We start from the raw sequence: 15,771 nt of genomic DNA on the forward strand, positions 1-15,771 counted from the left end.
TCGAATCCAATGTAAACACCTCTGGGACCTTCGGATCTGATGACTATGATAACAGAGGTCAAATCGAAGAAAGTGCAAGCAAGGGGGGAGATGTTACTAACTAAGGTCTTCAGACCCCATTTGTATCTGCGTCTAGAGGAACTTCCTCATCATCCTATCCATGTCAGCTTCAGTCAAATTTTTTGAAAAGTGAGTACAGGATGCTGTGAATGAGGACCTGGTGCCTCTGAATGCTCCAAGAAGGGGGGTGGCAGCCTTGAAGTGATCGTATCCAGACTCAAGAGTGGTGATTGGATCCAAGGTGACTTCTTTTTGAATATTTGGATCCAAAGATTTAGGCATTTTACTGGAGGTTCCAAACTCCGAGTAGATGAAGTGGTAGGCTCTGGAGAGCATTTTCTAGAATATCTTTTTTCAGACTTCTTGGGGAGGGGGGTGGTGAGCCCCAAAAGATGCTGGTGAAGCAGTAGATTTAGAAGGCGGCAAGCCTTGGAGATCACCTTATTTCTGTGGTTTATGATGGCCCTAGGGTTAAATGCTTATAAATGTGACAGTTTGTATCAGGGTATGAAGGGCCTTGGCTATAGACATATTCTGAATGCGCATCTGACAGACAAATTTTGTGGCCACAGACGGTAAATTCTTTGAAACCCAAGTGTTTCTCTGACATTTTAACTAAAAGGAGAAAGATACAGAAACTACACTATATCTATTGCCAAAAGGCAAGATATTTTTTAAAATCTAAATAATAAGAAATATTCCAACTATGGTAATAACAAAAGTACCCAAAGGTACTGGAAGAACTACCAACAATGGTAAATTAAATAGAAGTACAAAAGTACTTCAAATTGAAAGGGAGGAAAAGCAATTATAGTCAGTTATTTATTTTTAAATATCTTTATTAAATTCTCACCTTTTAAATAATAATATAGGTACTCATACATTAATAGAAAACAAACCATGACATTTATTATTTCATTTTAACAATCATCATTCATTCTAACATTAAAGTGCTTAATTCCTGCCTTCCCTTAAGCTACACTACTCCTCCTGAACCTTATTCTGCATGTATTATTCCCACTCCAACAAACTTAATAGTACAGTGGCATACACCACACAAGTGAGTTAGGCAGTTAGAAATTTTTCAGTAAAAATGTTAAAATGGGCACTCATTTGCCATTGGTTGCACTGAGCTCAGTGGTAAAATCTCTGTAGAGTTTATATGTTCTCTCCATGTGTGCTTCGGTTTTCTCGGGCTTAATTCAACTATGTATAAACACACACAATTCTGTGGAGCCATTCAATCAATGTTTTTATAAAGCTGGAGAAAATCATCAAATCCTGAAAAAAAAAATACATATTCAGACACACTATGGGAAAACAAGCAAAGTCCAAAGACATAGTGGCTGGACAGAGCAGACTGGTTTGCTGTTTATTATTGCCTATGGTATATTTATTTATATTTTTTTATTTAACATTTGTTTACCGGGAAGTCCGATTGGGACAGAGCCCATTTTCAGCAGAAGCCCACGGGGAAATGCTCCAGGTGCATGTCTTTGAAATGTGGGAGGAAACCCGGAGGAAACCCACATGAATGCAGGGAGGATATGCAGACTCTGCACAGAAGACACCACCTCCGAGAAGTGAACTAGAGAACCTCTTGCTGTGAGGTGACAATGCTAACCACTGCGCCACCCATATATATATATATATATATATATATATAAATATATATATATATATATATATATAGATATATATTTATATTTATCTGAAAGTATTTAATTAATGCTGACTCGATTTAATGTGCATAACAACACTGTTCTATTGTCATTACCTCTTACTGTTAATTTTGTATGGCTAATACTGACTGATTTTTGTATGGCTAATACTGACTGATTTACTATATATGATACATTTCAATTTTATCTATCTCTTACCGTGAGAGCTTGATATGCCTCTGCAAATGGACTTTGGCCTGCGTATCATGGCTGAAATGTGGCCTTCTGAGATCAGTTTATGATCCCCATTAACAAACAACATATAAATAACAGTGGCACAACCTGTTAGTGATACTGGTTCAGGTTTTAATGCTTTCCGTCTTTCCTAAAAATGCAAAATAAACAAATCTATCTTTTTCTTAAGCAGGACAGAAGAGGCAAAGAACATTCACATTTTGAAAAATGCTTTTAACATTACTTATTCTAGGCTGTTGCTTCACTGTGGCTTGCAAACCCAGTAATATGAACATGAAATGCCTGCAAAACTGCATTACAGTGTAGATATTTTTTCAAGAATACTTACAACTCCCTTTGACAGGAACATATTTACAAAGTCCTTCCAGGTAATTTCTCTCCCACTGTTCCTGAAGAAAAAGTAGTATGTAACAAGAGCCCAAAAGCCTGCAGTGCCCAGGAAATAAAGCCGGAATTCCTTATTATCCCATGGAATGTCACCCTTTTATAAAAAAGAAAAAGAGAAATCAATGTACGTGTAACACACTACTGTGAATTCTACACAATTTAGATTAAAAGCAATACTGGAAAATGAGAAGTTATGTACCTACCATAACATTCCATGTTAGTTGTCTTCTCTCGCCTTCTTTCTTGCTGGATGGGTTCGGAGCTGATCCTCGGCTCCGACTCGGCCACTTACTAAAGCTCAAGAGCTTATTTTACCGGCTCAAGGCAACCCCATATCCCATGATGCTAGGCGATAACTCCCCAGATCTCGTTTGGAAGCTGAAAAACCTAGCATAGGCCAATAAAACAAAATCCTCCAACTGGAAAGAGGAGGAAGAGGGATAAAAACCCCCAAAGATAATTATCTACACTATATATATATCCTAGGACACCTAGATAGTGAACAAAGGAATAAAAAGGACCCTTCAAGGAAGGGAAGATCTTCTCGGTCTGTCCAGGCTAGGGGGATGGTGGGTGGGATGCAAGAAAGAAGGCGAGAGAAGACAACTAACATGGAACGTTATGGTAGGTACATAATTTCTCAATGTTAAGTTGTCAATCTCGCCTTCATTCTTGCTGGATGGGACTGCGTCCCTAGCACCTTTATCCTGGGTGGCTCATTGGAATAGACTCTTAAGAATGGTGGAACCAAATGTTGCTCTGTCCCTGGAGGCCATGTCCAATTTGTAATGCGAAACAAAGGTATGAGGAGAGGCCCATGTGGCTGCCGCACAGATAGTGTCTATTGGTAGTCTAGCTTGAAAAGCTGTAGATGTAGCTAGTGCTCTAGTTGAATGGGCGTTTGGCTTAGAAGTTAATTCCCTGCCTCTGAGTTGATAAATAGATGTAATCACAGAAGACAGCCACCTAGATAGGGTTACCTTGGAAACACGAAGGCCTTTCTTATTTTCTGCGTACAATAAAAACAGTTGATCAGACTTTCTTATTTGTTTGGTTCTATCCAAATAGTATCGGAGCTGGTGGTGAACATCTAGATAATGTAGCTTTTGCTCCCCTCTATTAGTATAGTTTGGGAAAAAAACTGGGAGATCAATTGATTGATTTAAATTTGTCTGCGAAGCCACCTTGGGTAAGAAGGATGGATTAGTCCTTAGAGAAACTCTGTCTTTATGGAAGATTAAGTAGAGAGGACGAATGCAGAGGGCGTGAAGCTCTGATACTCTCCTAGCAGAGACTAGGAAAAGTGTCTTACAGGAAAGAAATTTCAATGAACAGGAGACCGCAGGTTCAAAGGGGGGGGGAGAATCAAGGATGTTAAGACTAAATTAAGATCCCACTGAGGTGGAGGGTCTTTGATCGGAGGCTTAAGTAAATATACACCTTTAAGGAAGGCTTTGCAAAGCTTATTGGAGATGATGTTGTGGTCCGATAAGCCTGTATGAAAATTCGATATGGCTGCCAACTGAACCTTTACTGTAGAGGCAGAAGACCCTGAATGAAAAATTTTGGCTAGGAAGTCTAAGACCGAAGAATTGGGGCAGTAAAGGGATCTATATTCCTTGCCTTCGCCCAGAAGGAGAAACGTTTCCATTTACTAGTGTAAATCCTCCTGGTGGAAGATTTAAGGGAAGCTACTATGATATCTCGGACAGGATTAGAAATCATAGGAAGCCTGGCTAAGGACGGAAGTGGAGCAACCAAGCAGTGAGGTTGAGAGAATGTAGGGATTGGTGCAGCTGCCCCGACTGATGGGTCAACAGATCTGGAGCTGGGTCCAGATGCCAAGGCTGTGCCAAAAGATAATGATGTAGGAATGGAAACCATATCTGTCGAGGCCAATAAGGGGCAATGAGAATCAACTTGGCTCTCAAGGCGGTTGCTTTCTGAATTACTTGTGGAATTAGAGGAAAGGGTGGAAAGGCATAGAGAAGTCCCCAAGGCCAATCTTGGACTACAGCGTCTCTGAGTGGATGGCCTGGAAGGGGGAAGAGGGTGAAGAAGTCGGGGCATTTGCTGTTTTGGGATGTAGCAAAAAGATTGCAGCAAGGACGGCCCCACTTCTGAAAAATCTCTTCCGTTACCGATTGTTTGAGAGACCACTCATGTGGCATGAGTATAGCTCTGCTCAACCTGTAGGCTATGAAGTTGGACTTCCCAAGGATATGCGTTGCTATCAGAAACCGCTGAGAGGAGATCGCCCATTGCCAAAGTCTGAGTGCCTCTCGACACAGGGGATAGGACTTGGTTCCGCCTTGCTTGTTGATATGCCACACTACGGACATATTGTCCGTTTGGATTGCAATAGTTCCTAGGGGAAGAGAGTCATGGAGGGCTTGCAACGTTAAAAGCACTGCTCTCATCTCTAGGACATTTATGTGCAGGTGGCGCTGGAAAGGTTGCCAAGTGTCATGGACCATCCTGCCCTGAAAATGCCCCCCCCCAATCAGGGAGGCGTCCGATGTCACCGTGGTGACCGGGAGAGGAGGAACAAAGGGTCTGCCCTGATGGACTTGAGGGGACAATATCCACCAGGACAGATGACTTTTGCAAGTTTGAGTTATCATGATCTTGTGGTGCATGGGGAGTTGCTGAAAAGACCATTGGGCGAAAAGCATCCACTGTAGAAGACGCATGTGAAAACGTGCAAGGGGAAGAAGTGTTATGGCGGCCGCCATAAGACCCAATACCTTTCAGGACATACCTGGCCTGAATTTTGTCGCTCTGAAGAAGAACCTGGACATGGTTTTGAATATCTAAGACTCTTTGATCTGTTAACTTTGCTGAAAGTTGTACGGTGTTGAAGTTTGCACCTATAAAGGTAATAGGCTGACAAGGCGACAAGGCAGATTTTTCGAAATTTATAGAGATTCCTAGCCCTCTGCAAATGTGAATGGTGTAAGCTCTGGCTTGGAGAAGTTGATGCCTGGTGGTGGCAGTGAGGAACCAGTCATCTAGATATGGAAACACCTGGAATCCTTGCCATCTCAGGTGAGCCGTAACCGCTGCCATACATTTGGTGAACACTCTGGGGGCTATAGTGAGACCACAGGGCAGGGCTCTTAATTGGTAGTGACTGGCCCCTAGCCAAAAGCGGAGAAACCTTCTGGAGCGCCTGTGCATTTTGATGTGATAGTACGCATCCTGAATGCCCACGGAGCACATCCAATTGTCCTTGCCCCGAAAGGGCAGAATGGACTGTAGCGTGACCATCCGGAATCCTGTTCTCTTTACAAACTTGTTCAGTTTGCTGAGATCTAATATTGGTCTCCAGTCCACTGTCTTTTTCGGTACCAAAAAGAACCTTGAGTAGATTCCGGATCCTAGTTGGTCTGCTGGGACTGGCTGGATGGCTCTTTTAGCTAGCAGTTTTGATATTTCTGATACTGCTAGTTCCCTTAGACCGGGTGGAACGTCTGGAAGGGTTCCCTTTTGTTGAATTGGGGTTTGGATAAAGGGAATTTTGTAACCCTCGGATATGATCGACTGTACCCATTTGTCTTGAGTAAGGGAAAGCCAGGCTATTGGGTACAGCGACAATCTTCCCCCGACTGCCTCCGAAGGTGGACAATCGGGCAACATCTCAGGGATGCTGGAAGGGTTTGTCAGAGAAAGGCTCCCTGCTACCCTGGTTCTGCGGACCCCCTCTGCCCCTAGGGTGGCGTCTGTTGCTGTTACCCCCTCTGCCTCTGGGGGTAAACTGACCTCTTGTGTCAGGCGTGACTCCTTGAGATTTGCGGAACCACATTTTTCCACCCTTCTGACCCTTAGGGTATGGTCTTGAAGGGGTGGAGAAACGGACTCCTACGGCAGAAAGAGTCTTGCCATCTTGCTCGCATCTGGTCTAGGTGTCTTTCACTTGAGGTCTGAACAAAGCCGAACCATCAAAAGGGGAATTTGTGAAGGACGCCTTGAAAGGGTCCGCGAAATTACACAGCCGCATCCAGGCGTGACGCCTTAAGGCCACTCCTGTGCCTGCGGCCCTACTCGCTCCATCGGTTGCATATGAAATTAGACGCATTGAGGAGTTAACAATCGAGTTCAGGGTTCCAAGCTGTGAGTTTATTTTATCCTGGTAACTGATGGATCCTGTAAGACTTCTCCCAACCCTTTGAGAATATCTCTCTGAAGGCGGGTGAAGTGACACAGGTAATTCAGCGACCGCATGGCAAAGGTCGCTGAACAAAACATCCACTTACCGTACCTATCCATGGTCCTAGAATCCTTATTAGGAGGATGGATAGGTACTGAAGGATCAGCTAGTTCCTTCTTGGTGGCTGCAGCCACCACCATGGCATCCGCCGGTACACCTTTTGTTAGGAATTGCTTGTCAACTGGTGCTGTGATGAATTTAGATGGCCTCCGAGGGGTGGGTTCCACCGAATCCGGGGCCGACCACACCTTCCGAGCCACTACTTCCATAAGGGGGTCGAAAGGCGGAGACACCCAGGAGGTGGAGGGTCGAGAACCAAATGCCTCCAGGTACACCGACTCGTCCTCGGAAGGATTAAGGGAAGACCAGTTCCCCCTCTGCTTCAGGATTTCTAGGATGTCTGAGAAAGAGACATCCTCAGAGGGGGACTTTGGGGATCCCTGCGACTCATCCAGGTCGGTGTCAGATGTAATAGACTCAGGGGAGTCTACATGTTTCCTCTTACATGTCCTCTTACGTGGAGGCTCCACTGACAGGTCAGGAGAAGCCTCGGAAGAGGAAGAAATTCCCAGTGGGGAAACCTGAGGCGTTGGATCTCTGGGTCCGGGAGCAAGAGAGTGGGAAGAGACATCAGCAGGCACTGTAGTGGGAGGAGCTGATGGAGCCGACCGTTGACTATGCCCTGGGGCTAGTACGCTCTTCATCACCTCGAAGGCTCCCCTATCAGAAAGGCCAGAGCGCCCCCGCTCCGAAGAGGTAGGAACCCCCAGGCCGCACCGACAGGGAAGGCTCCGAGGCCGATGTCGGGGCCAAGCTCACCAGCGCCGACGCTCCGAGAAGGAGAACGGGGTCGGACAATGGTCCGATGCCACTCGCCCCCTCGTAGCCGACGAGAAAGATCAGGTGCCCGGATCCCTCCATTGAAGGTATCAAAGAGGAGATCGGCGCAGAAGACGAAGGAGCTGAAGGGGGAGGTATCGGTCCGACGCCACAACAGTCACGGCTCCGAGGAGCTCCGGCTCCGAACTCTGAGGGAGAGTCGAAGGAGGAAAATAGATGGAGTCGTAATAGCTACCGTCTGATGAGACGGGCTAGAGATCATCTGGGCCAATGCCTGAGACTTTAACAGCCTACTTACCACTCTCTCAAGGTCGTGATCTGAAAGTCTGGACGACCGAGAAGATCGGCTCCGATGACTCCGCTCCGAGAGCAGGGGAGACCTCGGAGCCGAATGGATGGACTCCAATGAAGGGGACCTTGACCTCTTCTTAGATGGAGCCAACGGAGCCGAGGACACGTCGGCTCCAGCCAGAGCAGACAGCGAAAGCATGGGCTCAGAGGTATCGGCACCGAGTGGTGCCGAGACCGGAACTTGTGACTCAAAGGGATCGGCTCCAGCCGGAGCAGATTTAGGCACAGACAAGGAGCCAGCAGCTGAAGGCTTAGTACTTGGAGCCGACGGTTTTGCAGGTTTTGAGGGCCTCCCCGACGCAGACTTAGTCGAGGAGCCCTCGGGCTTTAACAAGCCCCTCAGTATAAGTTTGTTCCTGCGCTCCTGCAGGACTCTTGGACTGAATGCATGACATACTGAACAAGAGTCCTGCAGGTGCAGGGGTCCCAGGCAGTAAACACAAGAAGTGTGACCGTCTGTCAGAGACATTTTCTGACAGCACGAGTCACACTTCTTAAAGCCTGAGACCTTAGTTTCCTTAGGTTCCTTTGACATAACAGTGTCGAGGGTTCGCAAAGGTAATAGAAAACACACACACACACACACACTCTCAAAAATTATAAATTAACAATAAAAAAGTTAATAGGGATACTGACACACCCAAACACTCCACAGGATCCCTAAGAAAAAATAGGAAAGGGGCAGGCTTAAGGCCCAACCTAAGAGTGGAGGGGGAGGGATATAAGGGATAAAGGGAAGGTATATAAAAAAGTAATAGCGTTAACGGTAGTTACTAACTATTGAAAATAAACAACTAGGTGAAAAATTAACTCAAAAGGGTGACTGTAACAGTATATATATAAGACTTACCAGGAGCCGGTAAAAAAAACGCACCTCGCAAGCGAAAGCGGCAAACGAGATCTGGGGGGTTATCGCCTAGCATCATGGGATATGGGGTTGCCTCGAGCCAGTAAAATAAGCTCTCGAGCTTTAGTAAGTGGCCGAGTCGGAGCCGAGGATCGGCTCCGAACCCATCCAGCAAGAATGAAGGTGAGATTGGCAACTTAACATTTGACTTTATCATGGCAGCACAAAATCAAGGATTAGGTTTCAAAGAATGAGTCATTTCATACGCAACAAAAAAATCAAGCAATAATAAATGCTATGTCTAGGCAATCAACATTCTTGGAGTGTCACATTTAAAAATTCAAGAAGAAGCCTGAACATTGGCTGGCTGATAAAAATAGTCAGCTGTAAACACTGCACAGATGGCATCACTGCAGCCATTTAATTTACATCCTTATAACAGTAGACTTATGTAAGGCACTCACCATAACCACAGATGACTGAAGTGTTCTCTGCCCTTACAGTAACTAGATATGTAATAAAGCCCATTTGAGAGTACCCTATGCAAAAACCTATTCCACTATATGGGACTACAGCCACAATTGTCTTGGAAATAACAGGCAATGTATCTTGCTCAAGGATTCTCCCAAGTCGTCATCCTACCTCACACTTTTACCAACAGGAAGTAGACAAGAAATGTTTCTCTGCATCAAAGGACCATAAGATGGACATAACAAATATCCCATAGCTTGCCTCTACAGCTCTAATGGTTGGGTGGCAAAGCAATCTGGCTACATTTAAAATAATTTCAAGGTACAAGTAATCTTTTCTGAGTATGGTACAACTGCTGTGACTAAGCACTGCTGTGACACACTCAAAAGGAGGTACAATGGCACATGTTATACTGCTCCTTCCCCTGAATCAGATGACTAGCCAGGTCCCCATACCTCCTACTTTCTAATCACATCCCTTGTTCCAACATTCTTTAATCATACAAATGATTTTTTTTTTTTAAGAATTCAATATATCTACTTTTGCAGTAGATGCTGACATTTGTCTTTATACTTCAGATGGCTCTGCTGATATACTAGTTTCAGCTTTGATTATGACTAAAGCAATCTGGGTCTGAGCAGAGAATCCGGAAAAGAGAAAGAGTTAAACTTTTCTGTTACATAAGAACCCCTTGTGATTATCAGAGCCTATCCTCATCTTCCCAAAGATGACATGTGCAAACCCTTTTATAAAAAGCAGAGAGCTAATAAGAAGCAATACCATCTGGACAATATTTAAACAAGCAAACCAGCCTCTGAAGTACTGCATTCAAGGAAAATCTTGTCCTGCAGAATAAAAGCTGCCTCACCACTGACTCTTGCCTCCCACCACTGAACTGAAGATGGACCAACAAAAAAGACTATCCTCTTCTGGAAAAGGTAAATCAGCACTGATGAGATGTAGGGTACTCAAAGTCAACAACTGAAGGAAAATAGGTGAATGCCAGTCAGGCAAGGTTATATTGTTAGTAGGGAGAAAGGCAAAAGCAAGAAAGGATCTTTGTATATGGCATACTGAGAAATATAAAAGGAAGTTATGTGCTTACCATAATGTTCCATCTGTGCTGTTCTTCCTCAACCTGTGGGTTCAGATCTGAACCTCGGATCTGACCTGGCCGCTTTTTTATAGCTTAGTATCGGACTGTCAAACTCCTCCCTTACCCATAATGCCCCTGTCCTCCCAATTAACTCAGATAGAGTTTGATGTGGCTGTATAAGCAGATACATAAAATTATGGAAAGAGAACTCTCCAAAGACAGATAACAAAGAGAACAAGGAGCTCAAAGGAACAGTGGTTCCTAGAACACCTCCACAAATCTTCCCAGAAGGGACAGGGGGATGGAGGGGGTGAAACTGAGGAAGAATTAAAATGGACAAGATAGATGGAACATTATATTAAGTACAAAACTTTATCAGATGTTGTCATTTTCATTCGTTCTTCAACCTGTGGGAGACACCCAGCTACAGTAACCCTGGGTGGCCATAATGGCAGGATATTCTTTTTTTTTTTTATTGAAATATTTTATTAAATTTTCCATGAAAAATAAAAGACAACAAATGACAAACAGTATTCTCAATCTTAAGAGAAAATATTAACAAACAAATTAAAAACTATTTACAATATATACGTAGGTCTGAAGCAAAACTGCAAATCACAGTTAAGATACATGTGTTCCTTAGTACAAGTATCAATTCAGAAAGAGTTATGGTCCATTTGCAAAGTCTCAACAAGTGCTAATACTTTTGTCCAAAGATTATTAACAAATGTCTTTGGGTAGATTCTAAGTTCTTTGGTCTTAGTTTTTTTTGATTGCCAGGTCTTTCCCTGAAAAAATGAACAACACAGGCTCCGATGTTACTTCCAATTATTTAATGATTTTGAAACCGAAAATACCGAATTGATTCGGTTTACCTAAACTACACAAATAGGTTCATACTAGGCTATCTGCCCTAGGGCATTTATAAGCCTAGCCAGAGTGTGTTTGGCTTTCGCCACCCATTTTAAATTAATTTTGCTATGCCCTTTTTCGAGGTTAGTATACTGTGCCTCTGTCTAACAGTGACACAGAAGTGATACCCGGAATAAACGTACGATCTCCCATCCACTCATCAAGATTCCTCATGAAGAGAGTCAATGAGGGACTCTGCCTAACCTGGACTGGGATTTTATTCCAGAGTGAAGGGAGCCTCTGGGTTATGAATCTGTCCCTCCAGCATGTCCTATTTATTTCAGTGCTGAGGTTCAAGTCTCTCGAGCGCGTAGCTCGATGGGATTTGGATTTTCTGAGGTGCAGCATGTCCATTAATTCCGGGTTGGACATGGCTTTATACGTCAGGCACAGATCGCCTCTGAACAGGCGGTATGTCACTGAGTAGAGCTGGAGTTTCTTTAACCGGGCAGCATATGGCATCTGTTTGAGCCCTATGAGCCTCTTGGTGAGGTACTTTTGGGGTCTTTCCAGTTGCTGCAGGAGTCTGGTAAGGTACATCCCAAAAGGGGCATTGTACTCAATTATGGGCCTGATGAGGGAAGAGTAAAGAGGCACGATGACCTCCCCTGATCTAGATGTGAATCCCTTCATGATTAGGTGGGCTATATAAAATGTTTTTCTAACCACTTTGGCCACGTGGTTGTCAAATGAGAGATTGCTATCAACTTGGGTCCCCAGGTCCCTAATTACTTCTTCTGTACTTAATGGATTACCACCTATGTGGTAATTTGTGGGCACTTTGTTTTTGCCAAAGGGGATGACTATACACTTTTTGACGTTTAGCTTGAGGCCATGGCTCTGGCACCAGTTGTCTGTTTCGATGAGGCCCTTTTGGAGGATGCTTGTGTCGGCCGGAGAGTCGATTATGGTGCCCAGTTTGCAGTCATCTGCGAACTTAGTCAGCCCCAGTCCATCCGTGTTTGCCTGTACCTCCGAGAAATATATACCGAACAAGAGAGGTCCCAGGACTGAGCCTTGGGGGATGCCACTTGTAATTGGTTTGGAGTCTGACATGGCTCCAGCAATTCTAACCATGTGGGTTCTGTCCTTGAGCCAGTTTGCAACCCATCTAGTGACATAGGGGTTTATATTTAAGCTGGTGAGCTTATCTATAATGCCAGAGTGGGGTATTGTATCGAAGGCTTTTGCGAGGTCCAGGTAGGCTGCGTGGACCACCTTCCCCTCGTCAATGGCCTTGGTGACGGTTTCAAAGAAATCAACCAGGTTTAAGAGGTAGGATCTGCCCTTAACAAAGCCGAACTGGATAGGATCCAGTGTCTGTAGGTCCCCAATATCTTTATTTATGAGGTCCATGATGATCCTTTCCATAGCTTTGCAGACCAAGCTAGTTAGGCTTATGGGGCGATAGTTTCCAGGATCCGTTGAGGCACCACCTTTGTGGAGAGGGACCACTGTTACTGTACGCCACTCTTTGGGTACATATCCTGTAGTAAGGCTGAGATTGAAAAGTAGTTTTATGTTTGGGTTTAGCTATTCTTGGAGTTCATGTAGGACGCAGCCCGGGACACAGTCTGGTCCCATTAATGCTGTGTTTTTTGCTTTGGAGAGGGCAGCTCTTACCTGAGCATCTGAGATGTCAGGGGGGCAGCACTCTGCTGGGATAAATATTTGCCATTTTGGTAAGGGGGGGGGGGAGTTTGCACTGAACCTGTCAGCTAGGATGTTGGCAATGTCTGTGGGTTCGGTGTATTGTTTGTCATTTTGGACTAATTCTGAGCATATCTGGGAATTCCCACCCAGGTTCCTAACATAACTAAAGAAAGCCTTGTGATTATCCTTAGTGTCCTGTGCAATTTTTCTCTCTAAGCTGGCCTTAGACAATTTTATGAGTGCCCGTAGTTTTTTGCTAATACTGATCAGAGATGCCTTCCCTTTTTGGGATTTTGCTCTATCATGTAGTAGCTTCCTCCTTCTATTGTATAGTTTGTTTATGGCTGGGGTCCACCAGACAGGACATCTGCCTTTGGAGGATTGGGTCTTAGTTTTATTTGGGATTGCATGATCCATGCATTCCTGAAGGTGTTCATAGAATGCATTTATAAAGGATTCTGCGGTCTGGGCCATATTTTTCACAGGCCCGGGGGCTTTGAAGGATTCCACCTCGGTTTTGAGGACTGTGAAATTTGCTTTAGAGAAGTTTTTCACTGTGGTTTTCAGGGCAGGGGGTGGAGTCGGGATGTGAATATCCAGTGAGATTAGTTTATGGTCTGATCTTACCAGTGAGGGATACACTTCTGGTCTGGGGCATAGAGTCCCCATGTTGGTGATGATCAGGTCCAGTATGTTTTCCCCTCTTCTGGGAGTAGTAACAAGTTGTTCCATAACATTTGAGTTTATAAATTCTAGGAACCTTTGGGCTAGGGTGTTGGAGCTAGAGTAATGCTCCCAGTCTATGTTTGGGTAGTTGAAGTTGCCCAATATAATGGTGTTTGGAGAGACCTTCATATTTTCCAGTGTTCTCAGGAAGGCCGAGTGGGGTTCCTGGGTTTGGGAGGGTGGTCTGTAGCAGGCTATAAACTGGAAGGCAGTTTTACCCACTGTTAGTTGCACATGGATAGTCTCTGATGCTTCGTGCTGTGCCACCAACCTGGAGGTGTGGGTATCTTTGACGAATATTGATACTCCCCCTCCTTTTGTAGTACGGTCCAAGTTTTGGGGCCGAAAAGCATGGTATGAGGTATAACCTGGTAGTGCTGGGGTGTTCTCGGGAGCCTTGAACCAGGTTTCTGTTACTGCACAGATATCGATGTTCTCCATGCTAAGGAGAGTTTCGAGTGCGTGCATCTTGAGGTTTAGCCTTCTGGCATTGAGTAGCATTACTCTTAGTTTCTTATCCCTTGTGATACCTATGGAGGTGGGTTTGTCTTTTGAGCCTTGCCTAAAAAAGGCACTATGGGGGTAGCAAGAGCCTTTGCCAATATCCAAAAGCCCAGGGGGTGACAGGTGCAAGCCGTCCCTAGCGAAGCACCGTGGCTTGTCGAGCATGTCATCCTAGGCTAACAGGCATTGGATCCCCTTTGAATGACACCAATACTTAAGCCAATTGTTGAAATTGATCATCTTGTCTTCATATTGTGGCATCATTCTTGGTGAGGGTAAGATGCTACTCAAGGTCAGGGTCATACCGGCCTGGGCTACATGCTCAGAGAGCTCCTCTATGTCTCTTTTCATGTAGTCCAGGGAGGTGCGTCTCAGGTCATTCACACCAGCATGGACAATGACTGAGTCATATTTGTACTTGCCTTGGAGTGACCTGAGTGCTTGTGTTATGTGTCAGATCCTAGCACCCGACAGGCAGCTCACCGTGACCTTCTCCTTGTTCAGCCTGGTGAGCAGGACGTCAGTGTGCCTGACGATAGAGTCACCTATTACAAGTGTATCAGGTGTGTTGTTTAGCCTTAAGGGCTGTGACTGTTCGGCACATTGGCTTTGTGAGCTATGTGTTGCACGAGTTTTGTTTTGGGGTAGCGGTTGCTTGGGTGTCTGCTTTGGAGGTCTCTGCTGCTTAGGCAGATTTTTATTTAGAGCCTCCGAGTATGTTTTTGTGTGTTTATGTGTTTGGTTTGCTGTCGTGGTAGGTCTATGTGAGATTGGAATTGTAGTGAGTGTGGTTTCCTTCTCCTCCTGACTGGTTTCGCCAGTACTGAGTTGACAGAGCTTAGCCTCCAGTATGGCTATATGGTTGCATCTCTCACATGTGTTGGAATTTGTTGGGAGGAGGAGAGGGTTGTCTGTGTACATGAGGCAGGTGTAACATTGCCTCAAGATTCCGAGATTCACCAGCTGGACCGGAGAGGAGATTAACAACTGACCTTTGGACATGCTAGAATAGTATTGGGAATTCCTTTATAATTGAAAAAAAAAGGGCCAATGGGGAACGAGGTACTCAAGGGGAGTTTGTGAGGGTGTAGTGCTTTTAATATTTTAGTGCTGACTTATATAATTGCTTTAGTGAGCAAGTGCCAGGTAACTTAAATGCAATGTGTTTCAAGTAACTTAAATGCAAAAATGACAAACAGTAACTTTCTTTCAAGCGAAACAAGGAAATAAGTACAGTAAGCAATGCAGATATTACTAGGGATCCACAGAAGCGCTGAAAATCCGCGTTTTAGGTGGAATTAGCGTTTCAGGGAAATAACAAGCAAACAAACAACATACAAATAAAGCTAGATTCAGCAGGCCTGGATCTAGTCTATGCTACAGCAAACAAGGTGTACCAATTTCAGTAAGAAACAGTTCAAATATGCAGGCACTATACGCCTTTAACCAGAAATTCCCAGCTCAGAAGGGCAGAGTCCAGCCTCTCCTCCCACAAGAGTGCAGACCACGAACCTTCTTAATGTAAAATAACTGGCCTGAAGCCCAAGTGCTTAAACCAGAACTAATACACTTTTAGAATAACAGACACTGAGCCCTCAATCAGCAGTTCACAACTTAGAAGGATGTAAGCTATCTGTCCTGCCATCACAGTGCAGGCCACAAACCTTCCTAATGTAAACAACTGGTCTGAAGCCCAAGTGCTTAATCCAAAAGACTTAGAATGATAGCTACACTTTAATCAAGTTACTACCAAGCAGTAATAAATACAATTGAATACTTTAAAGAATGCCTGGATTAG

At 44.5% G+C, this 15,771-nt stretch overlaps 1 protein-coding gene across 2 annotated transcripts in view; it reads right to left on the bottom strand.

Moving 5' to 3' along the window:
• The window catches only part of AFG3L2 (AFG3 like matrix AAA peptidase subunit 2), a 1,447,137-nt gene that overhangs the window by 1,122,464 nt on the left and 308,902 nt on the right, over positions 1-15,771 (bottom strand). For both annotated transcript variants that reach the window (XM_044067171.1, XM_044067172.1), the window contains one exon: positions 2,305-2,457. In XM_044067171.1, the coding sequence (XP_043923106.1) occupies positions 2,305-2,457 (153 nt within the window). The remainder of the gene's footprint in view (positions 1-2,304; positions 2,458-15,771) is intronic.

Source organism: Protopterus annectens, chromosome 3.part1 (assembly GCF_019279795.1).
Source record: "Protopterus annectens isolate FY-2018-M chromosome 3.part1, PAN1.0, whole genome shotgun sequence".
Classification (NCBI taxonomy): Eukaryota; Metazoa; Chordata; order Ceratodontiformes; family Protopteridae; genus Protopterus; species Protopterus annectens.